This window comes from Convolutriloba macropyga, chromosome 8, assembly GCF_964194025.1.
Source record: "Convolutriloba macropyga chromosome 8, txConMacr16.3, whole genome shotgun sequence".
In the NCBI taxonomy this organism is placed as follows: Eukaryota; Metazoa; Xenacoelomorpha; order Acoela; family Convolutidae; genus Convolutriloba; species Convolutriloba macropyga.
Window position 1 is genome coordinate 47775855 of NC_134475.1, and position 27952 is coordinate 47803806.

At 35.8% G+C, this 27952-nt stretch overlaps 1 protein-coding gene across 4 annotated transcripts in view; it reads left to right on the plus strand.

The window, feature by feature from the left end:
- Positions 1-27952, plus strand: part of LOC142344775 (uncharacterized) — a 120691-nt gene that overhangs the window by 11247 nt on the left and 81492 nt on the right. For 2 of the 4 annotated variants that reach the window (XM_075396701.1, XM_075396699.1), the window contains exons 2-3: positions 27054-27374; positions 27626-27841. In XM_075396701.1, coding sequence (XP_075252816.1) covers positions 27059-27374; positions 27626-27841 — 532 coding nt within the window. In that variant the 5' untranslated portion in view covers positions 27054-27058. Of the gene's footprint in view, positions 1-7858; positions 8057-26598; positions 26729-27053; positions 27375-27625; positions 27842-27952 lie in introns of those variants that run through there. The other 2 variants (XM_075396700.1, XM_075396697.1) reach the window with 2 other exon arrangements.

Here is a 27952-nt window from a genome sequence, read left to right on the forward strand (position 1 = left end):
TTTTTGGTTTTGGCTTTGGATCCTTTTGTTAATTGGGTACTATGACAGGGTCACTTACTCATGCTCAAATGGTTTTTCTTGTTTTTAACAAAATACATGATTGATCACCAGGGCAATAGAACGTTGAATCTGATAAAGGTCCTCTCGAAGATTTGCAGCCACCCGAAATGCGATGTTTTTTACCGGTTTTGGCCGTCAACTAATTGTGCTGCTCTTTCAATCTGGATTTTCTAAATAATTTGCCGTCGTTGACTCTGCTGTTTTTTAAAATTTGAGGCATTAAAAGTAAGCCCGTAGTATGCTGAATAGAAAATGCCATTTTTTACTTAAAGAGTTAAAATTTCCCACTGACTCATCTAAGTGCCAGCTTCTTGCTATTATCTCATGACCCAACTATATATGTGTGATGTTACAATCACATCCGTTGGGCATTTGTTTTGCATTTTTCATTTGTTGTTTTGTTGTTGTAGATTATCCCTGGCAAGTTGTTTAAAATCTGTTCCAGTTATTTCTGCACGTATGGCAATCGCAGGCTGGTTGCCATGTGCAGGTGTTATCTCTTGAAAAACATTTGTTGACGAAATTCCAGATCACGTTCAGGATTCTGTTTTTCAGGCCTTCCGTTTTCAGAAAGTCGATATCAGAGTTCGTTTTGTTGACAGTTCTCGCGGTTTTGAAGATGAGGTCACTTCTGGCCTTCTCGGGTCTCACTTTCCTCACATTGAACAGTTCAGAGCTTCGTTCTCCAGACTCCGTCAGATTAGGAAATTCGATTCCGTCCAGTTTTTCGTAAAAGAATTTCGAAAACGTGAGAAGGTCGTTCGGCTGTATATACATTGGAAGCGGTAGTACATTCAGTAGCCGCAGACTTGTCATGTACTGTCCTGCAGGATGGCCGGTTATCCATTTGACAGATCTTCTTTGAAACTTCTCGATGTTTTGAAGGTCAGTTTTCGTCAGTTGGACACAGTAGAGAAGCACAGGCAAAACGAGTGATTTGTAAAGTCCCAGTTTATTGAACGTCTTGACTTTGAAGGCCACATTTCTCCTTATTGCGTACAGAACTCGGTTGGCTTTCTTCAGACGAGCGTTGACATGTGCTGACCAAGATAAATTGCTGCACACCGTGATCCCGAGATCCTTTATTTCATGTGGAGAGTTAAGTTTCTCTCCGCCCAGGAGATGGTCGACGTGGCTTCCACGAAGATGATTTGGGCACTGTTCTCAACTGCTACTTCCATTTTGTTGTTTTCCACCCATCGTTCGATTACCAATATTTCCTTATGCACTTCTTCGGGGTTTTCGCAATCGCTAGGACTTTAAGGTCGTTAGAAGTAATCGTATAGGAGTTCGAAGAAGCAGCCTCCGACTCCCATTTGTGCCACTTTCTTCTACAGTTCAAAATGTGGAACTGTCGAACGCTTTACAGAAGTCCGAGTAGAATGCCATGATTTCATCGTGCAAGTCTTTGTCAAGTGCCTCGTAGATTCTTTTCAGGAACGAAATCATGTTCGATAGTACTGATCTCCTTCGAACAAAACCATGTCGGTATTTTGTCAGGTAGTCCACAAAATACTCGTATAGTGCTGTGTATATTAGCTTGCCAGTACTTTTCTGTTGATGTTCAATAGGGAGACAGGACGGGAATTTTACACCATCATTTTGTCTCCTTTCTTGTAGATTGGAGATATAGCTGCCGCTTTCCAAAGCTTTGGGGTTTTTCGAAGCCTTTTGATGTTCTTTAGCATTTTGTGGAGGCACTTAATCATGTTAAAGGCTGTTTTCTGGAATAGGATTGGAGGGTATCTGTTGGGTCCTCTTGATTTTGTTATCAAGAGTGACCAAGATGTCGAAGATTTTAGTTGGCGAAATGCTGAATTTCATCAGCTTAAGGTTTTCACATTTGATATCTAAGAGGTTGAACCCAACTTTCGGAGAGTAAGCGGATTGAAAGAAGTCGTTTAGGAAGTCAATCTTTTCTTGGAGGCTGGAAGATACAACTCCGTTTCTCGTCATCACTTTGTTTAGACTTTTCAGATGCTTGAAGATCAGGTTTGTATCTCTAGTCGACATCACTTTTTCCTGGTACATCACCCTATTGGATTCTGCAGCTTCAGTGACCAAGTTTTGCATCTTTGTTACCAAGTTTCTTCTGTAGCTAGTTGGCTATAGTTCTAGCTGTCGTTATTGTGTCTTAAGTCTCATCAGATTCGAAGTACCGGGGTTGATCCTTGGTGGTAGTGACTGACGATGTCTTGTCCTCCTGTGTAGGTGAATTGCGATGATTTTTCCAAATACTCATGGAATTCGTTGCAAATATTGTTGATATTTGAGTAACAGACTGCTTCAAACTCATCTTGCTCCATGGTTAGATTCACTTCCGAGTAGTCTGCGCTACCAAAACTTCGCAAGTAGTCGATGGTGGGTTTGATTTCTTGGTTTGGGCTTTCCAGTAAAAGACATTTTGTATCATGATCGGAGCAATCGAGAACTCATCGTCTTTTAGAGCTACTAGAGAGCAATTATTGAAAAAAAGCTACGGCGAGTAGGTTGCTTCCTCTCGTCTCGAATTCAACCGCTTGCTCTAAGAGATTTTATTCCATCAAGTCCAGGATTTCTTGTTCCTGATCATCATCACTTGTGAAGTTACTCCAGTTGGCGTTTGCGAATTTCAGGTCCCCGCAGATGATTTTCGGGGCTTTGTTGGGTAAATTTTTGACCATTCTCTTGAAATCAGGAAGCTCGTATCGATAGTTTTTTCCTTTGGGGGGGATTGTAGAAGCAACAGATATAGATGGGGTTTCCGTCCACAACAACTTTACACGTTACGGAGCATTCTGGTTGTTCGTGTGACACTACTTCAAGTTGTTTTCTATCTGGTCTAAAAATCGAGTAGTCACTGAGTAAGAGTTCGGAATCGTTAATGTCCTCGTTGAGCCAGGTTTCACACAGGCATATTATGTTGTACTGTGACAGAGCAATTGCATTTGCTAGTTTTGATCTTTGCTTCAGGCTCACGAGACTTATTGCATTCAGTAACAGAATATTGATGAATCCTAGTCAGGTGCTGGTGCCAACAGCCCAGCCCCTGCTTGGATTTCGATTTTCTTGCCGTCGTTGAATAGCTCAAATTGCGAAATTTGAGCTTTTCTCTGGGTACTCCTTCCTCATTGAGATCTCGGCGACGCTTTAGACACATATTTTTTTCTGTTGCTTCCTCTTTCGTCAAGGGAGGATGCAGAGATTTCTCTTTGCTAGATTTTTTCGCATTTCGATTCATTTTGCGACTGCTAGCCTGGCTTCATGATCCGTAGCCAGTGTTTCCAGAAGTGTCCTTGGTTTGGATCGGCTTTTGTCAAACTTTCCTAATCTTCGCAGTTTTTGTATTTGTGATTTGACTCCGATGGTGTTCAAGACCTCCTGTCCTACATCGGTGGTAGGAACAAGATTTCTTTTTTTAGTTTTCCTGGGTCCTCTTTGACCCCTTGGATTCGAAAACTCTTGCGGATGTCGTGATGTGAGTTTTTGACTCTTTTTTGCCAGGGAAGGGCCTGCTTCAGCCGCTTTGGGATTGAGGGCTATGGCATCTGCTTAACTTTTTTCCACCTTATCACATGTGGTCTTGACGGCATTGTCAACCTTGTCGTGCCCAATCGTAGTTAGTCTTATCTTCCATGCACCTGGAGCCAAACGTTTACCTCCAGGGAATCTTGCTGGGATGTTTCCATCATTTTCTCAATGGCGCGACACCTAATGAAGGAGTCCTTTTCGTCATTGTCCAGAAATGCATTACAAAGCATTGCAAGGGGACCTAGCTCCTTTATTCCATTGATGGCTTCTTGCAAGAGGCCGGTACAGGTTGGCTCAAGGTGCATGCTGCGATTACATGATACACATTTGTATCTTGGGGCTTCTTGTGCTACCACCTGCTTACAGGTTTTACACTTCTTAGACATATAAGTGAGACAGAGGAAAGAAAAGAAAGAAGTAAAGAAATGAAAACAGAGGGAGTTGATGACTGGTCACTGAACAATTAAGCTCAGAAAAACGATTTGCCTGAAATGAGGAGCAGGGATGGTCCGGTACTCAGCAATTAAGCTCAGAAAACCAGATTTAGGTACTGAACAATTAAGCTCAGACCTAAATTATATATAGGTTAGGATGTAGTTACTGAACAATTAAGCTCAGCTACTATCCTAGTCTTGTACTTACTCAAGAATCGTCCCGATTTTCAGCGAGTTTCCGTCGTTTTGCTGCTCGGTGCTTGGCTGTCGGTTTTCGATTTTTGTTCAGAAGCGATTTCAGATCGAAGTTGTTGTTTCGAATGATGTTTAAGCTATGTAGCTCGTATTCCTGTTTCTAGTGTTGCTCTCGCAGATCAGTTTTAAGTTCAGCTCTCTTCTGTTTGAGACGTGAAATTATAACAGTTGGGACGTTGGCAACAGGAATGCTGAGGTTCTTCAGATCCGACAGTATGTCGTCCGCTCCGTCTCGTTTGCAGTATACTGTTCCAACGATCTGAGGCAGGGCGGGCCCCTATTTCGTGAAGAAGTTCGTCTGCAGTAAGGGGTTCACGGGGATCAGTCGGATGCTCAGTAATGCCATTTTTGATGACGTCGTGCCAGATGATCGCTGGTTCGTCAGGGTAGTCGTGTAGGATTTTTTGCACTGTCTTTCGCTGATTGCTCGAATCTGGATGGAGATTAACGCCGAAATCGCTGTGTACGTATTGTTTCAGCACTTCGATGAGAGTTTGAAGTCCTTCACGATCGTCTGCTAGCGCTTTGTGAAGAGAACTTGCTGCAACAATCACAACCATACTACAATCACGGCTGGCCCGAATTTCATTTTACAATGCAGATATTCATTTGCAGGAATAAAATTTTGGTCATACTCTGTCAAAAAAATTTTTACCTCAATTACTTCGTTTCATGAAAACGAGCTGGGATCTTGAGGGAAATGATATGAACTCCAAATAAGTCACAATCTCTCCAAAGCATGCCATTTATTATCAACCATTATATGGACAGGCACGATAAAATAACGCTTGGGATCGTAAAACCTCAACATCAACTTTTCGCATTATTGCGCCGTTTTTCTTGGGTAAAATTTTTGGTCTAGATAAATAACAGTTTTTCTGCACTCCTATTACCAAAATCTTAATGAAGTGCCACTGAGCATAGCCAAAAGTAAGAAAGTAATTATGAAACCAGAAAACTTTCGAATTGTTACCGAACGAAATTTGAAGTAATTGTAGTCGTAAGTACTTTTTTAGTGCAAAATTACCAATTGACTCTTTTGATCAAGATTTTTTTCTTCCGCTAGAGGCATACAATTTTTGAGTTAATTCATCAACCTTGACGTCTTGATTTTTGTGATCAAAATCGCTATATCCTAATTTAAGCTGCTGACTTAGTTCGCAAAACCCTACTGCTAAAGATTTCATTAAAAGTGTGCGCTGAAATTTCATTCCTCTCAAATCTTAGAGGCCTAAAGAAAGTAGTGATAAAAGCGTACTTTGCTAGTACCACCCTCCCCCCACCCCGCTGAATCTGGCCACAATTAAATTGAGCCACCATCATAGTTTATGTTTTTTGTATTAATATTGTATTAATCGAGTAAGAATAAGCGAGGGAAAACTTCAGTTAAAATTTTATCTAACCAAAATATAGATATTAGTTGATTGCTGTTATTGAATTGTCTTCTTAAATGATCCTAAGCGCCGAAAATTTTGTAAAAGTGTCGAGCTTTGAGATACTATCATATTTTAGCTTCTTACAATCAACTGCTCATTTGTTACCGCTGAAATGGGAAAAACCTCTAAGTAGTTGGTTTCAGTGAATGAAATACCCTGCTAATTATGGATAAATGGTATGCTTAAAAGCTTTTTTTAAAGGAAGAATGGAAGAATTTTATTTTTGCCAGATTTTTTTGTTCAGGAACAAAATCAACACGAATAAGTCGCTGGGTGATATTGGATGTTCGGTGCGTTATGTTTCTGCTCCTATAATTTATCATAATTGCTCTTTGGGTACCTAGGTACTAACTTTGGGTCACTTACACTGAAGATCAGACTGTGACATCTGTATAGGCAAGAACAATTAAGATTGTCTCCGCTTTCAGGGAGCTCCAAACTAACGCAATACGATCGATTACCTGTGCACATGGCACATCAGAGGCAGCGTCTGCCGTCATGTGTAATCTGAACCAGGCATGATTCATAGCTGCTAATGTCCTAGTGTTGCGTTTTCAAGCTCACCCCCCCCCCCCCTACTTCATAACTACATCCGCTTCTCCATTTTACTTCATCCCAGGTGTATTAGCACTTGCACCTAGATAAAAATGAGTTCATATGAACAGACAGAAACATTACCGACTGACAAAAATTCATTAGTTGCGAAGCAATTTGTCCGATTATTTCCTTACAAACTTAGCAACAGATATGCAGGTATTAGCAAGAGGTTATGTAGAAATAAGTAAATTGGATATTGTTTACTTAAATTTTAATGTTTTCATGTAGCATCAAATGAAACATGCTCGAATCAAGACACAAATCTAATTTTAACGCTCACTGGCTTTTTGTTTGATCTACACATGCGTTTTGCTTGTTAATTCACAGATATGCTTGATTTTTTTTAAAAAATCAATCTGTCAATCTAACAGTACAACGGAAAGAAGTGTCCATTATTTGTGAAGATAAGATCAACGGTGCAATAATTCCGCTTGTTGCTTCTACTGTCCAATGATACTGGCTATTACTTCAACTATCCAATTATATGTGATGTTATTGGACGGTTGAGGTAGTGTTTAGTATTAGCGAAGTCTTCCCGTAGAATAGTTGGATTAACTTCAGCCACGTGTAATTTGAGCACATTTGATAACTGCTTGCGTCACATAATTAATGTTTTACTCGACTTACCGACCTCGTTTTAATCCATCAATAACTTGCTACGTCAAAAAGCTAGTCTAATATAGTATACATTTTTATGTGGAGATTTTGAAATTCCGCTAGGCCAGCATTCTTTCTACAGAGCCACCACCATGTTTGTACTCTAGTGAGTGTGAGATAAGCAACTAATTTTTTTTCCGCACAGGTGGTCAGTTCTCTGTTAAAGCTGCAATGCATAACCACATTTTCCGGACTTTACTGAAATATGAGCTGAGGTCTGTTGTATGCGAGCGAAGTGACAGTGCAAATAGTGTAATCAGAGGGAGTTCTGTTTAACGGAGAATTAAGCATTCCTCTATTACATTATGCAGATATGATGAAAGGCGAGGTTAGTTTGGGTTATTCCTAGAAAGCGACCAGTGTGTATTTGTATTCTGACAGCTTTTGCAACCCGAATTCTTGGGGCGTTGATAAATTGTATTTACCCTGTGTAATAACTGCTGTCACTCGGGGGATGTAAAATAGGGCATTGACCTTTTAGGTTGTTTCTTACGGCGCGATCTCACCTCATGCTCCTCATCACGACCCCCCTCCCCCTAGTTGCAGGTCATAAATAAGTTGGTTTCCATCTCTGAAGCAAGCTCCGAGTTTTGCTTTGAAGTGTGATTCTCTTGAATGCGATAAAGCAAGTATGTATGCATTGTATTAGGGCAAATCTTTGACAATTGCACTTTTATGATTATATTTGGATTCGGAGAACGATTGCTTGCTTTTGCTGCCCTCGCTTTTGGTTCTCTTTACCAGCAAACTGAACTTTTCTCGCTCTCTATCGTTTTGCGAGACTAAATCTAGCAACTGTTTGCAATCTTGCTCGATCCTGATATGGTTTTGTACAACAGTATTGCTAACTAACTAACTAGTTAACTATTAGTGTGATCTGCAAACTGAAATTGTGAAGGGCATTCCCTTTTTAATCCATTTGGTAATATAGTTTAACTTGAACACTTGATATACTTGCTGAGTTCATCACGGTAATTGAAGCAAAGCTTATCGCTTTATTAAGTTAGTAATTGGTTATTACACCTTTGCTATTGTTATTTGTTACTAATCTACGAGAGTTAACTGACCTATTGTTACACGCAATGAGGGTCCAGTTTCGATTACCGGGTAAGTTTTTTTGTTTGTGAGGTTTAGCTGGTTCTGATAGATATGTTTGAGCGTAGGTTGAAAATGCAAGAGTTGAAAATACTTTGAATGAGGTTCAATTAGGATTTTTTATGATTTAATTGTTCTGTTGTGGTACATAATTATAGCTTAGACAAATTTTTAAAGTGTGCTAATTGTGTGCGCTGCAATTAGTATTGAGCGGCCAACGTTAAATTTTCAAAATAACCTTTTCTACAGTAATTTTTTTAATTTAATTTTTGGTTGATTAGGTTCATTTGTGGCTGAGGCACATACATACTAGCTCATAAATTTCTGGAACGTAAAATTTAATTGACGTGTTTTGCAAAAGACGTCATCTAAACAAGCTGAAGCTGTAAACGCACCTCTTATAACGTTTATAGTTCTTAATTATACACTGTTTTCAAAGAATTCAATGTTTTAAGGAATTCCACGTTAAATTTTCAAAGCTACCTTTTCGACAGTATTTTTTTAATTTAATTTTTGGTTGATTAAGTTCATTTGTGGCTGAGGTACACACATACTAGTTCATAAATTTCTGGAAAGTAAATTTTAATTGATGTGTTTTTCAAAAGAGACGTCAGCTAAACAAGCTGTAAACGTACCTATTGAAACGTTTATAGTTCTTAAGTATACACAGTTTTCAAAGAATTCAGTTCAAGTTTTAGCTTTTTTTTATTGAAATAGAATCTTTTTTTTTTCAAGTCAAAGAGTTAAAAACTAATTCAGGTTTTTTGTCTGATCCGAATCAAATTTTTAAACCAGATAATTCTGATGAGATATACAAAATATTTAAGCATTTTACAATATTTAGTGCTGGATATTTGAATTTGATTTTTCGTACAACCCATTTTTCGTTTGACCACTTTGACGCTCGGCTTTTTGCCGATAAGTTACTCTCAGTTTACATGTCGTTTCTTTACTAAAAAAATGTGCGCCGAAATTGATTTCATTTTCAACTTTATGCTCATTGCACTTTTTCAACTTTTTTGCATTTTATCTACTCTTCGTTCAAGCAATTTCAACTGAATTGCGCGCGTGACATCTTTTTTCCTTCTTATTGGAGCGAGTTTTTTTGTTCATTCGCGTGATTAAATTTTTTGTCGCACGTGACTTATCTCTGACTTAATTCTGAAATTGGTAAGTTAACTAGATTTGTAATCAGAATATAACATCTCAGCTTTTTATAAAAAGAAGTTTCCTTTATTTAGTCTATTTCTTTTACTATCTTTTTGAGACTGCAGATCTGCGAAGCTATTGCAGCTATTTTCTGGCAACCTGCCAGTTATGTTACTTCTGTTTATTTTGATCAAGCTTATGTTTTAAATTGGCCGCGTTTGTAATTATTGACAGATCGCGTTGCAATTGAAGATAAACAAACAAACGTAAAATTTGTAGTAAATTTAGTTAGGGCAATGACGATTTTTCAACAGTAATGCATTTCAATTTCTAGCCCAAAAATTACCAATTTAAACCATTTGACCAAAGTTTCCAGTAAGATGTATTATTTTCTCAAAGTTTTTTTGACGATCCTTCAGTGTATTCTGCTGGGTAAAAACTATTGTGCCGACCTTTCTTCTCCGTATCGAAAATTGTCTTTTGGGAAACGAAAGATTGCAGGCGACTTCAAGATAAAAGCCTGCTTTTCCTAAATTTATGCATACATTTTTTTATCCCATCAAAACTAACCGTTTCAGTATTTTCAAAACATTGGAGGCGTAAAAACTGTTTTTTTTTAAATGAAAATCAAATCAATCAATTTAATTTTGAATTTTTTTATCTTCATTTTTAGTCGTTATATTGCGAGAGCAGATCGTTCAATCAAATCTCCTCTAGTACAATTAAATACTGAAAAATTTGAGATTTAGATAGTTGGTAGATTGCTAGGTTGACAAATTGAAAAGAAATTTTCCTAATTTTATTTTGAAAATGAGAATATTAAATTCCATTTCTGTGTATTTTGAAATTTTTCTTCGAACCCATCTTTTCCTTTTCCGGTCTTTTGGCGTTTCTACAAGTTCCAAAACTAATTTTTGTTTTGATTGTGAGACAACGCATTTGATAAACAAAGATTTTTTGTGAAAGAAGATGATAAAATGTTCTTTCTTTCTTCAGTTAACAAAAAAAAACTATAAAAAATTTCTTATTTCTCAAAAAACACGTACTCAAAAAATGAAAAGACCAAAACTAATACTTTACTGACAAACCAGGTTCCTAAATTCTACTAAAACGAGCCTTTACGACAGCTTTTAATGTTCCTTTAAATAACTGTCAGATTAGAGAACAAAGATTACTTATGCTTGCCGAAAATTGTCATTTTAAATATATTGAAAACCATAACTATGTTTTTTAATTTTACCTGGTAACAGATCTATAAGATCTTTAAAATAAGAATAGGCCGATTATGCTCACGAAACATCAAAAATGACAAATTTTTTTGAACAGTTTATTTCTGAAAAATACTTCTAGTCAAAAATTGAAAGGAGTAAGACGTATAATTTACTGACCAACTCTATTACCAAACACTACTAAAATGAGCCTTTAGGACAGCTTCTAATGTTCCTTTAATTGTTGGACACAATTAGAGAAGACTGCAAAAAATGTCAAAAATATTAAAAAATAAAAGATTACTTATATCTGCCGCAGATTGCGATTTTAAATATATTCAAAACCAATTGTGCCTATTCAAAACCATTCTATCTAGTATTACATCTTTGAGATCTTTTAAATACGAATACGCCGAATATGCTCATGAAACATCAAAAATGACAAAATTTTTTGAACAGCTTTCGAAAACATTCAAAATTTTGTGTCATTTGTACGATTACCGATACATTTGTTGCAAGAAGCACACAACTAGTGTTCAAGAGCAACCAATCAAGACATAAAAGAACGGTGTGAGGCCTTGAATAAATAACAGATGTCAAGGAAAATTTAAAAAACTTACCGGTGTTTGTTTGTGGATGTGTGCGCGCTTGTGTTTGTGTATTTGTGTGCGTGTTGTGTAAGTATTGTGTGAGGTATGTGTTTGTAAAAGAGAGAAAAAGAGATAGTGTGAGAGCTAATTCTGAGTAAAGAGCAAAAGCCAAAAGTACAGTTTTCGAAAATTATTTTTTGGTGTTGGTGTTTAAATTTGTGTGGTTGTTTGTTTGCGGGCACTTTTGTTGTGTAATTGTTTGCGTTTGTGTAATGTTTGGTATGTACGTGTAAGAGAAGGAAACAGAGATCGTGTGTTGCTTTTAACGCCAGCTCGTTAGTTTTAAGAAAGTCAAATCGAGGTAGAGTGCAAAAGTTGTCCGAAACCGTGAAAATTAACTTGCTACAAATTGCGGCTTTGAATAAGTCCAAAAACAAAATGTGACTTTTAAAATCTCACTAATGACACATCTGGCAGATTTTGAAGTAAAATTTTTCCATTATGCTCATTAAAGTTAGGAACAAACAGATTTTTTCGAAAAACTTCAAGCTGTTTTTCAAAGTTTTAGTGTCAAACCAATAGCCGACAAAATTGCCTAAAAAATTCCGCACCTAGTTTTTTTTTAGAAACAAATACCAGGAAGACCTAAATGAACCGTGACGAACCTTGAGTACTGACAAAAAACATTTTTTTTCGTTTGTTTGACAAAAAACATTATTTTTTGGTGGGCTTTGTGTTTATGTTGGTGTTTGTTAAATATGTGTGGCGTGTGGTTTGTATGGTTTTTCTGTTTCTGTGTCGTTCAAGTTTTACTGCACTTATTTGTCTAGAATGTGTTATTTTTTTTTCGTTTTTGTCTGCCGAAAAAAGACGGCATATTTGGGTTCAAACAGTACAAGTAACTTTCTCCAATGCATATATGTTGCTTTAGGATTACTGAGGCATATTGGAACTTTCTGCGCTACGCACGGACTCGTATGAGCCCTCGAGTTATCTCTGATTTCGACGTCAGCAATTGAATTGCCCAACGGTTTCAACATGTGTCATTTGCTTTTGGATGCATAACTTGAATCTTCGAGTTAACATCAGTTATTAGAAAAAGTATGAAACTTTTTGCTTGCGGTTTTGATATCAAAATATCAAACATGTTTTCGGCTGTAATGTTTTTGCCTTTCTGAATATTCGGACCTTACCGATCTTTTTTGTTTCTAACATTTGAAACGAACTAGAATAGTGGGTTCTGATAGGGTTCATTTGAAGAATGCGATTGCTGCTCAGTTGAATAGCTTTCAAATGATTTTAAAATTCGGATATTTTAATTTAGGAGTCTAACTAGACTCAATTACGCATTTCTTATTGTGACATCTGAGTAAATATTTTTTAACGAACAATTTACAGTTGTTAGAGTAATGCTGGTTCTAACACTAGGTATCTTTAGAGGATTCCCGACTTGATCACAGACAAGATTTTGTTAATCAAAGTGTTTATCTCAATTCCTCCGTGAAAAAAATTGTTTTGAGGCTCGTTTTCTTTGAAATGCAATTTATTTGAAAATTGCGTCAGACATTTCCGTCGTACAGTTATACCATGAAAGCTTTCATGTGCCAGATTTAGCATTTACAGTTGTGTATTTTGGAAGTCCACTGTACTGATAAACACCACCACCGTTCGTGTGCTTAACTTATGAAAACTTGGTCGGATTTTCATGTTCAGAGAATACTCGAGAAGAAATTTGCTTGTATATTTTGTCTTCCAAAATGTTGATTCAAGGACATGCCTTGAGGGTCCAAGGCATGGGAGTCCTTATTTTGCCATATGTATGCAATTTAATGCTCCTATTGCAGTCTAAATATAGGACAACATCTGGTTGGCTTCTTTAAAGTGGTAATTTGAAGCATATTGCTTGACAGCAAAGTTATAGGCCATTCCCTCTGCTGGTTAATTGTTCGCAGTAGAAATTCCCTAAATTTTGACAATTCGGCACAGTTTTAATTAAATTCCGTGTCTGTTTTATAGAACTTGGCAGACAAATTAATGACTCAAGCTTTGAGAGTAAATGTTAGAGAGCTTAAATAAAGGATAATTAATATCAAAATTTCATGCAAAAGATAACTACATTTTTAAAAGTGTTTCCAAGGTGTGTGGAAATTGCACCATAAAAATTAATAAGATCTGATAAGATTGTAAAGTTATTGTTGCAATTAGCGTAACTTTATCGCGAACAGCCACTTAAGCGTAGTAGCCTCAAACGTAAAGCTCATGCGTTACTGAATTTTATAAGCCCTCTTTGGCGGGTGCGAGGTCTTATTTGATAACTCAATCGCGAGGATAATGATGCCAATAATTTCTGAAGTCGATAAGCTGCGCGATAAGCTGAGATGTAATTTTGTATTGTGTCACGAAAAGTGAGCGGCGATAATAGTGCAAAGAAAAAGTGAGCCGTTCGAGAGATTAGAAGGTCATTTTTGAACCGAAAAACAAGCTAGAGCGCGGCTGTTGCATACCATTATTCTGCACGCATCAAGTTTTAAGACTCGAAATCTTTAAATTTTAAAATTCAACTGAAGGACATTGTCATAATATAATGTCCATAACAAGAAGCGTATCGTTTGACAAATCTGCACTCGAAAGAGGAGAGTTCTACGACAAATCTTTTCACCAAGCCTCGCATTTGACTTGTTTAAACGAAACCTTAAATCTGCCCAAACATTTCGGAACTCCTGTTGTGAAGAAGTCGACTTTGACAGAATGCCACCCGTTCGAATTTAGTGAGCCCAGACCCAGGAATCGGGACGCCCGATGTTACCCACACTTTGCCAAACACCGTACTCAGTCGTGTCCGAAGCCAAAGATGGATATCAGCCGAATTCCGGAGGTCAGCTTGAGCAATTCCAGCGTTGTCGAAGAGAATTATTGTTCGAATTCTCGAGAAATAGTGCAGAGCAAATCTTCTTGTTCGGAATCGGAAGTGAGCGATAATTCCTTAATGAGAATTGAAAACCTTTCCGATGTTTGGGAAACTTCAATTGATGAGGGAAAAGCTGAAGAAACGAACTTCGAATCGCCTTTATTGGACGATTTGGTTATTCATGGCGAGGCACACTTTGGCTTCGAATTGAGCAGTAAGGACTTCAAGTTTGTTTCGGAAAGACGAACAGATCAGAGTGGTTATAGTGAGGATGATATCAAAACTGCTCGGAGATGTTTGTCGTTTTCGGCACCCCTTAGCGAAGAAGAACTGTCTTTTTACTCACTTCCTCCGAGTGAATTAGAAATCTCGATGCAAGACTCTTTGCACAAGGACAGCGCCAGTGTGGAGGATACAAAAAATGGAAATAATTGTGACGAAATTGTCGAACTTTCTCCAAAAGTGGCGCAGATATTAGAGAACGAAGAAACTATTGACCCAAAAGCAGAGGAACACAGAAAATTTAGGTTCGAAAAATCGAAAAGAATTTACAAACTGATATTCAGGCATCTGTGAAACTGCTTTCAGAAAGAAACTGAATTAATTTAAGATAAGTTATTTTGCGAGGTTGCTGTACTGAAGGCGGAAACCAAGCATGGTTTTTTCATATGTTAGCTAACTCAAAAACCTCTCGATGGTGCAAACCATTGAGCCAGATCACGGCAAGTTGGAGCGTGATATTTTGTTTCGGCTAGATTTTGGTGCTAATTTTGTTTTTGTATCTCGTGCCCAGAAAATTAATTTTTAACAAAATAGAAAAGTCTAAAATCAAAAATATTACAAAATAATGGCACTCGTGCGTGAGAGTCGCTTCATATGCTGGGTTATTTTGTTTTAACTCGAATGGAGCACTCAACATCGTTGCATAAGTAATTGATTGCTGGCAAACAATGTTTTAAGAAATTATTTGGGATATGTGGGTCTTAAGGGTTGCGAAACAAAGTGGAGCGAAGACCTTATTGGCGACATGATGGCCGTTTCCAAACTTTCTCATTGGAGAGCTGCGAATAAAGTTTTTTGTGGTCATGTCATGAGGTAGTGGATAACAAAACAACAGCTTCCCGCTAAATTGCTTACAACTGTTGACAATTATTTCATAAGTCTTTTTACATTATTTGAAAGCTCAAATTTCGGAGGACGAAGTTTTTTCCCAAAGTTTTTTTGAAAATAGATTTTAACCGTTAAAGCGTCGGGGAGTAACCGTTGTAAAGAGGGCGCCAGCTATCAACACTATCAAATTAAAAATATTGAGAGCAGCAAGACTTATGAAAATTTGTAAACTGGTCTCAAACGAAGCTTGTAGCAATTATATTAGTCCTGCGGTCTTTTTATGCGAAGTTTTGTCTCTCTTAATATTTCGTATGCAGAACGCAATCATATTGGAGCCTTGCGTCTATGCGATTAGCCGAAACCGTTTTGCGGAGATAATTTCATACTACCGAATCCAACTGCTCGCCGGGGGTTCAATTGAAAGCAATTCGCCCGCCTTTACTCATGTTTAATTTTCCAATTTAAGCTCTTGCAATAATTATTTTCCCTGGATATCAAAATAAATTTAAGACTACAATGGCGTAACAAAGCAATTCCCGTTGTCATAATCAAATTTATTTTGGCCACTGCGCTAGAATTCTTTATTGTCGGTTCCGATTTTCAAAAATTCGTAAATTTTAAATATCAACAAATCCCTCAAATATGAACAAGAATTTGGTCACAGGTGAGTGTCAAAAATAGCTGCGAATTTCTCAAAACATTTGGTTTAAAGGTGGATATTAAGGTGGTTTAAAAAGATGAAACCTACACTACATTTTAGTTCGGATACTCCCGACGTGAACAATGCGAAAACTGAAGTTAAAACTATCCTATTTTTATTAATAGCCACAAAGCGATAGCTGGGGCTACTTGTGGCCTTCTTTTGGTTTTTTACAATTCAAAGAATTTGAATTGTATTGGGGCGCTCTCCTTTTTTTTAAGTTTAGATGATTTTCTATAGATGATCAAAATGTTCACACATTTTGATGATTTTTGAAGTCAAATTGCAGTAGTGATTTTGGTCAAAACAGGAAACGGAGCGAAAAAGCGAGTGGTATTGGTGAGTGAAATTTTTCCGCTCTAATTTTAAAGTAGAGTGATAAAACAGTGTCAGTGTTTGAACGAAATTTCGCTTTCTCGCTAGTGGTTTTTTGTTCATATGCGGCAATTTTACTTTAGTCTTTACTGTTCTTTCGTTTTTTGGATCGTTTTTTTTTCAAAATGGTTTTCCCTATCCATTAATAGTTCATTCTAGGCCTAGCTTTTTGTTAGAATCAAATTTACATTTCTCGCTAGTGGTTTTTTCTCGCTAACGGCATTTCGGCATCGATTTTCTGGTTTTTGTTTTTTTTATGATTTTTTTTTAGAAATGGTTTTCCCAATTCACTCATGGTCCGTTTTAGTTCTAGTTTTTTGTTTAGTCAATGAAAATTCTTGAATTGTACGTCAGGACTTGTCCTGCTATTTTTTTATTTCGTCAAGATTTTTGTTACGACCATATGACGTCATAAACACTTCAAATCTGCTTTTTGTTCATTCATTCATGCAATTTCAACTGAAGTGCGTGCGTGACGTCATTTTTCGCTCTTAATTGAGCGAGTTGTTTTGTTCTTTCGCGTGATTTAATTTAGGTTTAACTTTCGCTTTAACTTAGGTCTCACTCTCAAAAATGACTTCCTCACTTTGAAATTGACTTTTATTTACCTTAATGGAAAGAGATAAGGGCAAGTGAATGTGTTTCACTCTAAATGAAGGTTATTTGAGAGCAGCTAATAGTGGCATCATTAATTTATATAGATTCTTAATCAAAATATAACATCTCATTCTTCAATGAAAAGACTATTTTTTGGTCTCTTTTTTTTTTCTGGCAAGCTGCCAGCTATGTTTCATAATTTGATGCATTTTCTCCAACCAAATAGCATTTATATGGTCTACCTGACTGAAGGCTCTAACTTTATGCGCCCTCTTATTCAGAGAGGTGGGCCTCCAAGAATTTACATAGCGACAACTGAAGCCAACTATAATCTTTTTGAGAGCAGTGGATCCGACTGTAGTCAATTTGTTTTATAGGTCATTTGTTTTTGTTGTTGATTTGCTTTCACGTACGTAGCATCTTTTTTGGAAGCATCGCAATCAAAAGACGCGACTTTTAAAATCTTTTCAGTCATCTAAGAATTGAAGTAACTGTGTGAAATGAACCGCACAAGTTGTAGTTTCAGAGCTATGAAACGTAGAAAAGTGCGTTCAATGCGGGACGTCAGCTATTAGAAAAATAATTTGTTCCCTGTCTATGCGCAAATACGTCCTGAAATTGACGCATATCCTAAATTTGCACAGGATTTAATCAAATTTTCGTCCTGTGTTTCCTGTCTTTTGAAGTTATCTAACCAGATCTGCTTCCTATTTGAGATACTGTACGTCTCATTGCGTGTGGTGATGAGTTCAAATTATAATTAGACCCGGCCCCCAGCCCACCTAGGTCAGACATTCCATTGCCCAGTGCGTTAGTGTGCATTATTCTACGTATTAGTTCATACGTAACAAGCAGATCAGCCTTGATCCCCTATCTTTCGGCTTAATCATCATATGTGATAAGGTTATATACTTATTTGTTTCAGATTTTTTTGTGTGCTAGATTATAAACAAAACTGAAATAAGAAAAGTGAAAAGTGATGGTTTTTTGAATTTCTTTTTGTTTGCAGACTTTCAAAATCATGTTCATGATTACTTGCATTGCGTAGTATAAGTGCGATATTTTTGGCCAAAGTTATTTGTTTATGGGTAGAGGAAGCATTTTGGTGGTAAATAATCAATGCAGATTATGACAATATACTTTGTTTGAAGTTCCATTGTCATTAAGAATAGGATGGAGTCGAAGAAATATCATTTTTGCGCAGCTATAGGTTGACGACTCAAGTGAATTGTCAAACTTATAAAAAGTCAAACAACAGAGCTCGATCAACTATTTTTTGGAAAAAATGACGGGAAAGGCAAAAGATTCCATTGAATTTGATGTTTACGCCCCATTTTGCTCTTTCTCTTCACAACCAGTGTTAAATATTGCTGTTACAAGATAATGCCATGCGCTAAAGTTTTGAAAATATTTTTCCTTTATTTGCATTTGTTTCATTAACCCTGTTTTTGCTTTGCGTAGTCAGGCTTCTTTTAGTAGTCAGTTTTTTAGTAGTCAGGCTTCTAAAATTTGAAAATTTTCAAAGATGGTTTTGACCTAATGAACCTCTAAAACACCTGTAATTAGATGTGCCTCAACTTTCAAATTATCTGAAAGCAATTTTGCCCTCGGGGCCGTGGAACTATGCACGCTTAGGCCTATTGTACAAGAGTATTTCAAAAGACTGCAGAGCAATACCTCACTCATTACCTTTCGTTAGCCTAAAACTATAATTCATTAGAAACTTTTGTCAAGTTAATTAATTGACGGACTTTTAAAGCACAAATTAAATTGTAGAAGCAGTTTGTTACGTGAAATAAGAGAAGAATAATATCGGAATGATCAAACACAAATTTGGTAGGATGGCGGAGACCAATCCCGTGACAGTTTGGATCAAACTTCTCAATCAAAAACGGCACATTTTATTCTTTCAGACAAATTCTTCATGAAATAGGTTTACTGGATTTTTCTTTCGACTGTTACTCCGACTGAGCTGCACATCTTAAATCAAGGGCGGCAGTTTAAAACTTTTATGAACTTGATTTCTACAATGTTCAGCTAAGTACTCATCTCAACTTAGAGACTTAGGGATTATTAAATAACAATATTACAAAACTTATTTGACAACAAGTTACTGAAAAATAGGAGTATCAATATCAGAGAATTAACACAAACATGGTACTTTTTGCAATAAAATATGCAATTAGGAATACTGGATTGCCAATGAACTTTGCAAAATGAGTGTCTGCAATTGAGTTATTGCTATCAGATGTCACGAAAGTAGATTCAAACCAGCTAAGTGAAATAAAGCAAATTAGGAGGAAATAACGTTTGCCATCAAGTCTGGCATCAGTGTGGGAACCAAATTTACCTTAAAATTGCTTTTTGGAAGTGTTATAAACAAATTGAACTTGTATTAGTCTTTCCAATAACTTTCCAAACCAGGGGAAAGAGTCAGTTCTACCGAACTAAAACTTACAATGGAAAATTAGTTTCTAAAATATTTCAGTCAGAAGGAATGACCGCGTACGAAGACCAGAAATGTTCTCCGAAGTACAGATTTTAAGTGTTCATACTAAATGCAAATTGCTTCCAAGATTATTTGCAAATTTTTTCAAAAAAATGGTCACAAATGTAGAAACAGCCATGGGCAGAGCTCAGGCCAATTCAGATTGGATTCTCAAAATATCGAAAAAATAGCAGTGGAAACCTAAAAAATAGTCATAAATTATCAAAATGAACAAAGTTAGCCAATGGACAAAATTAATCAAAATGTGCACTTGGTTGCTTTTTCCAAAATGTTAATTTTTGAAATTTCGTTTGTGGTAGAATTCTGGGCTCAGAGAGCGTAAAAACAGTACACTGGCATGATTGCAGGGTTCCCTCAAAAGAGGTTGAAAGTTGTCTGAGTTAACATAGGGGCTAACATAGATTTTTTAAAAAAATGTGGGAAAAGAAAACCTACTTCTGTTGTTCACCTCATTAAGTTTTTTGTCATTTACCTTTCTATCTAATTTATTTACTGTTAATCTGGGGTTAAATTTGAATTTTAGCAGTTAATTCATTTAGTTTTTGTGACAGGCTTGATTTTTGGCCAAAATACTACGCATGACTGCCCGGTTTCGTTTTCAGACTTAAATTGGTTATCATCAGTTGTCCGGGCTCAGTTTAACAAGTAGATTCCGTTTGTATTTAATTGCTCTCAAACGAAGTTTGTAGGAATTATATTAGTGATGCTGTCTTTTCTAAACCGATTTTTCGCATAAAACGAAGCAAAGAGCTCGTCAGTTGTTTGAGAGCAATGCGCCCGACGTTTGTCACTAATGTTCAAACATGTTTGGCACTGTGTTTGGTATTTTTCTCACTAATTTTTGTCGCTATTATAGACAGATCCTTTCCCCTTGATTGTCCAAATTTATTATCTTTCTTTGGTTTGCATTATCGTTTTCAAATAAAAAGCACTTTGTTGCTTTTTTTTTGTGAGGACTCATTAAAAATTTTAAATAGGTCATTTTTTGCTCAAATTAACTATTTGAGTTGATTTAAAGCGCTGCAGACAGATGATATCGAGAGTTAAAGTTTGAATACTGACCCGTTGCCAGTCTCCTGTTGATCACTGTAGACTCGAACTGCAGCAAAAACGCCAAAATTCGATCGTTTTATGCAAAAAAAATGTAAAAAATTTAACCAGATTTTGAAAAGTTAACGATTCAAAAGAAATTAGTGATAATCTTTGTCTAAACCAATTAGTTTGAGATTTTGCTAGAATATTGGAATGTAATTTGCTAGAGCTAAATATCGAAGGATACCTCTGATGTGTTGATTCTTGATGAATTGTGTGGTGTAGAACTTATGCTGGGCCCACTTTTTTCCGAAAATTTATGACTTTTTTGAGGGAATCCCAGACCAGATTATGTGGTATCAATTTAAAGCTCTCTGCATCTAGAATTCAACTACAAGGAGAAATTTTAGGAATTTTGTTTAAAAGTTTTGCAACAATTTTGACCTGCACTTTAAGGCAATTTAGCCTAGTTCTTGATCAAATTTAGCTACAAGCTGTTTTTTTCGAGGGTATCGGAAAAATTACTTAATTTTTTTTCCTTTTTTATGAGTTTTTAAAAGAGTTTCTGAACCGTTTTCTGCTAATTTTTTTAGCCGACGTTCAGTCCGTCAAAAATATTGTTAAAGTCCTGAGAAACAAGGAGAGATCTTATTGTTACTTAATATTAATGAAATTTTTTGAAAAATTAATTAACAAGGCGGCTCGTTAATGTGCGTTCGCACATGATGTTCCGACCCGAGCTCATCTACATTTTTGACTTAATTGTCAACCAAATGAAGAGATAACAAAAATAGATGTTTGAATTTAAAAAAAAATGCTACAGTTTAAGTTAATTAAGCACACTAAATTCTGCCTCGATGAAATAGCAATCATAAGTTTCATTCATGTGACATCAATAACTCATCACAATAAGTCGTAGGGCAAACAAAAATACATCAAAAACACGAAATTTTTGAGAAAACCCATAGTATCAAAGTCAAAAAATTCTACAGCCTTCAACGGAAGGCATTTAATACGCTAAATTATGCCTAGATGATGTGATGACTAGGATGTTTGTCATTCAAAATTTATCAATAAGACATTACAACAAGTCATTGACTATGAAAACAACAACAAAAACAGGCAAAATCCAAAAGTTCGGTAGAAAATTGAGAGAAGAAAGTGTCGAAGCTATTTAAACCATAAGCTTTTTTCTCTGAAAAATTTTTCAACGATCCATTGAACGTCTTCACTAAGCCAATGGGAGCTATCAATTTTAGGATAATGTAATACGATTTCAAAAGGAACCAAAATTACTAAAAAAATCCAAAAATTATAAAAATTATGAAAACTCGTGCACCGGAGTCAAAAAAACCAATAGTTAGAAGACAAAACCGCTAACTAGATAAATTGTTGCTGATGTAGAAAAAAAGCGGTTCTGTCATTACCGAGACTGACTTACAATCCACGAAAATAAGCTTAAGATTGATTTATGTTCAAAATAAATAAAATATTTTCAAAGTCTTAACAGCCATTAAACTCAAAAGCTTTCATAGGAATTCAATGAATACGCTCAGCTATGCCATGATGTGAATACAAGGATGTTTATGATGCCTAGGTAATCAATAAGACATCACAATATGCCTTATGACTTTGAAAAAAAAACAAATACAGGCAAAAACCAAAATTTCTTTAGAAAAATTGGAGAAGAAAGTGTTGAAGCCATTTAAACCATATTTTTTCTCAAAGTTTTATCTATGATCCTTTGGGCGTCTTAACTAAAGGAAGATGTAGCCATCAATATTAGGATGACGTGATAAGATTTCAAAATGAACCAATAAAACGAAATGTCCAAAAAATTTTAAAAAAATTTGAAATCTTGTGGCATTGAAGACGTATAACCAATAGTTATTTGATAAAGCCGCCAATGAGATTAACTTATGTTGCAGTGGTATGAAGGAGTTCAATCCTGTTTTTACTGAGACGAACTTACAGTTCACAAAAATAAGTTTATGATTTACTAATTTTAAAAAACTTTCGAAAATTTATTTTCAAAGTCTTAACAGCCATTAGCTGTCCACTCACAGCACTAGAAAGGTTCACTTAATGCTCATTAGCAAATCTATTGCACCTTTAGTCAACAAGTTTATGCCATAGGATTATAAAACTTTAGTAAAACCTCAAAAAATAAATCGAAATTTCATTTGAAAAATTAGGAAATTTGAGATACGAGTCCAAAAAAAACATGAGCGATCCCTTCGAAACAAATTTTTTGTTCATTGGGCTTTATTTGATCGTAAAAGAGGTTTGTCATTAACGGAACTTCGATATTAAAAGGGTCTAGTAGTCTCTAGGTGACTTGAAAAAACAAAAGAATTGCAAAATTTTCTAAAAAAAAGTTCCCAAACGTAATTCGAATTTTTTTTATATATTAAACCTCCCTCTAAGACTAGAACTAGTCTTTATTATCTCCTTTTGTCAAATAAAAACCTAAAATTGATTTACTTTTTGGCGTGAAATCTAGTTTTGAATTAAATTTTTCGTAGAAAAAACGTTAATTCGAACGAAAATTACGGTAAAAGTGAACAAAAGTGAACCAAATATCCAGTGTTCACATGAAACTTTAAACCTCGATAACTCCTCGAAAAAAACGAAATTCAAAAAAATCTTAATTTCGAATTCTACGCTGGACGAGCTTTTTAATGATACCACGCACATTTCTCTACGATGAATATATCGGTCGGCCAAAATTCACGGAACAAAAAAAAACCCATTTGAGTATATAGTTCCTCCCCCCCACAAGTGGGGTCGGAACAATTATGAATATAATGTAAATCGGATCTGAAAAAAGTAGAAAAGTTACATGTTTTAGCGATAGCGCATGCAAAACAGTAGACAAAACAGCAACCAAAAATGACCGATTCTGCATTGATTTTCTTCTTTTTGTCACAATTTCCACTGTTATTGAAGTTCTGTATTCAGTCATTAAAACAGCAATTAACATCAATTGTTAGGAGCAGCTTCTGGTACTCAGTCAGCTTGAGTTTCCACCTTATATAATTTAGATTGACTTTTTTATGGAGCTCTTTCGTAGATTTTAATGACTTTAAGTTGAATAGAAATTCAATTTTGCGGCATTGTTTTAATCACAGAAAGAACAGCTGAACAAATTGCAAAATTAAAATTAGATTTAGTGCTTAAAAAGCTATTTCTGCAGTAAGGAAAAAAAGACTTTTTCGTCGAGTTTTTGTCGTGCAGTGCAGTTTTTTTGCTGTTATCCACTTTCAAGTTACAGATTTAACGGTGATTAAAAGGTAACAAAATTCTGTTAGTGATTGGCTTCAATTATGTGAATCATTTTAAATAATTCTGATGATTTTTTGACAGAATGATTGTTCTGAGGAAAATGTTGAATGGTTTTCAGTTATAATTCTATTCGTTGTGATTATCGGTGATTTTCCTGGTCATCATTGATGATGACAATATGTGTTGTAAAGCAGCAGCTTCTGATGTTTTTAGGTGTTTCTACTACCCAGAATCTTTAGAAGCTTAGACATTATTTTTATATCTATTTGAAATATATCAGACAGTTGGTCCGTCTTTTTTATTTACGTCATTTGCTCAGGAAACAATTTATATTACAACCATAATTCAAAAGATTTTATGAGTGTGTTCGCTGCTGACTAACAATTATTTTCTACCCGAATCAAAAATGACATGACTCAATTGCTCGCTAATAATGTATATCGTCCTCCTTTTGGTGCTTTGTGTCCGTATTAGCTTGCACAAAGCTACCGAAACTTGCTTGATAATTCACATAATAGTTGTTCGCATAATGTCTCGAAGATGCGAAGGTGGTTGAGTTTTTTATTACTTAAATCTCAAATTGTTCACTTCTACATTGTCATCAGTTTGTCCTATGCACACTTGCATGCTTCCTTGTTTTTTTGAAAATTTTTAAGATTCAATAAAATTTTGTTTCAATAAGTGAGACGCCACCTGTTTTGAAAAGAAATTTCGAATTTGCTATTTTTCATCCTCATTTCGGGTCTGCATTTTGTTTCGTGTATCTATTTTTAATATCATTTATGTGTTTCATTAGGGTGCTAAGTTTAATCTGTGGCTTACTTTGTTTTTCGATTAATTTGATACCACATGTTCGAATTGTTTATTTGACTTTTCTGAATTCTGTAACCTCATGTGCGTTATCGATAACAAAACATCAGTAGTAACAAATTAAACCAGATCACAATTGCCTGCTCTTTGGTTTATCTCTGATTGTATTCTAGGAGTTGTTCTATGTCACTAAATTTTGCAATCCTTCATTCACTTCACCTGCTTTTGCCGTTTTCATTCAACTGCCAAAATTCAATTTGACTGACTTTCTGCAACATTTTATTTAATTCCTTCGTTATACCAGAAACATATTTGAAGACAATTTTTTCTCGTTGATAGCGTAAGCGACAATCGAATTAATTGCGACTGTTTGTTTCTGGCTGTGAATTTTTATGACGAAATCTCATGCCTACGAATAAGTTGATATGAGAAGGTTTTCAATGAATATACGTGATTCGAATCAGCTGTTTCCCTGATGAGTTTCGAGTTCCATTTTGATTTATATATATATATATATATATATATATATATATATATATATATATATATATAAAACATGCAAACATTATAGAAAAATTTGAAATTTTTGTAACTTCTACTGCCATCTTAGTAAACGTTTTTTTTATCAAAATTTTTTCTTAGAAAGAAAGAAAGAGTTGTGTTTGCAGTAAATTTGGAGACGGATGCGATCAATTTGTATTTGGAATTGTAGAATTGTCACAGATGAAGCATAATCGAAACCGTCAATATGGCAAAAATTTAAACTTAAATGGTTTGTCTTAGGAAAACTTATTCTAAAATTTTGAATAGAATAAATGCAACTAAGTGTTCTCTTATAATTAAAGGTCACTCAGACTTTTTTCCTCTGAAAGCTCAAATTTTTGCTGCTACAAAAATTTTCTTAACATTAATTTTTTGTTGCAGCATGATATAAATATTGTTTGATTGTAAAACAAACGTTTCGTCAACATTGTTTTAGATTTTTAGATATGATATATCTTTTCTTTCAAATGCTAATATAGGAACATTCTGGGCCACGTACGGAACAAGTGAGCCTTCTTGTTAGTGGTATTTTGAAAAAAAAATCAGCAGAATGTTTTGGAAGCTCGATCTTTTCTTAGTTCTTTAAAGCTTGATTTTCCAGCGCTTACCCAGAAATGTGTCGGGCTTTGAATATTTGAAATATTTCATATGTAATATGAATAAAAATTGGTTTTTGCCAGTCTAATCTTTTCATTGTGCTGCATGTTTTGAGTTTTCGTTTGTCATAAAAGGATTTCAAAGAGTGCTAAAGTCTGTAAAAAACGAGTGAAAAAGGAAGAAACTGTGTGCGGTTGTTAATAGCTCTTGAACGATGTTCATAGCAATTATTGTAAACGTGATGATCTTTTTTATGCAAATTTTTCGCTTGACAATTTTGCGCTTTTCTTCTGGAACATTCGTTGACTTCTCAAGTTTCTTTTTTACGCTTTCGTTCATCATTTTTGAGTGATCTCTATTGCTCCCACTCTGAAGTAAAGCTTGTTGCTAATATATAATCGGTTGCAGCATAGTAAAAATAAGTGACTCATAGCGCAGTGGTTAGTGGGGTGGCTATGAATCGCGAGGTCAGGGTTGGAATCCTGTTGGGGGCAAGGTTTTTAGCACCCATAAAGAAAAATTAATTTGGGCTACAGATCCTGAATTTAATTGCCTCGCTTGTCGTTCAAGAGCAATTCTTCCGACATTTGTCGGTTTATGTTTTTGCTTAAGTATAAGTTTGGTTTAAATTCATCAATTTTTTTTTCTCTTCAAGCATTCTTTACTGCGAATTGATTGAGTTTCTGTGTGGTCTACACCCCAGTCCGTTCATATTTATTGAGAACTGGTTTTTAGTGGGTGGATCTTTAACTCAATAATAACCATTGTATATTAAGTCGAAGTTCCAAGTAATAATTTTTAATTGGTCTCAATTGTACGCGCTTGTGATTCGAGAGGTCAAATCTCAAAGACTTTAATTGGGCGGACGAACTTTTATTCAGCTTTCAACTCGAGCGTTTATTGTTAAAAACCTCTATCGGCCTATCAGTGAAGCTTTTGTTTTGGAGATCTCAATTTGCTTTTGGTAAAAGTTATAAAATGCTGATGGCGGCGAACTATTCAAAATGATATATAGCTTTGATCAACGAGTAATATTCATATAATATCGTAGTCGTATCTAAATCTTGATAATTTGTCTTTCATAAAGTGAACTTGCATGCTTTTCGTGGCTACACCTCTCGCATTTTTTCTCTGCGTGCATAATTTGTCATTGTTTTGAACTTTATATAACTGTAATCAGATTTTCGTTTCGAATCCAGTTATCACTAGTCATTCATTTCTGAAGAAAATGAAAAATCTACACTTGTTTGAAATCTTCGGATTTGCGGCAGGTAAGGTACAACTTTTAGGTCCAGAAATAGACAAATGATCGAGCATTTTGCTTGTTTTGCAAACTTATTTCTGATTTAAGGAGAAGTTCTCATTGGAAATTCTTTAAGCTTTGTGCGAAAAATGTTATTCTTGACGCGCGGTTTTTCTCCAAGGTCTCGTAAAAGGCGGTGCAACCGTCTGTTTTCTGGACTTTTTCGCTCCTAGTATACTGATTTTACTAAAAAAAAGAATGATAGTTATAGGTTTCCTAAGAAATAGAGTGTACAATTGCATCTTCATTGAAAAATAGAAAACTTAAAGGAGCGAATCAATGGTTGTTTTCAGGGGCCATGAGTAAAGATGGGCATCACAACACAAACAATCCTAGCGTGAACAAGATCTCACCCCTGTCCAATGGCCCAAACCTTTTTCCCAATGGACCTCTTCACCAACACTTCAGCGCCCAGGCGCCTTCTGGAACAACGGAGGCACTACAGGGTACACTGATGCAGAATGGGGAGGGAGTGGATAGTACAGGTGGAGGTGCGGGTGGGTTTTGTGACCCTAGAGAGAGTGAAAAGAATCTGGATTGCCTGGTGTTCAGAATTGCCAGCATTCTGGAACAGTTGCATCCAAGTTCAGATCATGAGCTCATTCTGTCATCCAGTTAGTGTAATCAAATTCCAGTATCGGTTGTGCAATATATTCATAAGGTTTCTAACAAATGGAAGAATTTTTTCCGTCTTGAATTTAACTATGTTGAACGGGAACGAGGATGTATTTCATTTCATATATTGTTGTTCAATACGTGTCTTTAAAGTACATCTGAATTGGTTAAATTTTGTTCTATGAAATTATTTGGAAGTTGAGTATTTTGATTGTCATTTGATTCCAAATTGTTTTTTGGTATGTCTAAGGTTCCTCATCGAACATGGACCAGGAGCCCTGGGACATTACGGAAGAGTTCAACAGTGCGGGAGGAGGATTGGGTAGTTGTGGGGGTGGAGGTGGTGGAGGGGACTTCGAAGTGAGGGAGCCTGTTGTCAGTCAGGAATATGTCAGCTCCATCATCCGGGACAGTCTCGAACCACTCCTCAATGACTTTATAAACAACAACAGCAGTAACAAAGCAGGTTACACAGAACTTTTTTGGTTGCAACATTTTAGAAGAGCAACCTATTGTAAATTGTGCATAATATACTTGAAAAGAAGCTCTATTTTCTTCCAATGTAAACTTGACTAGA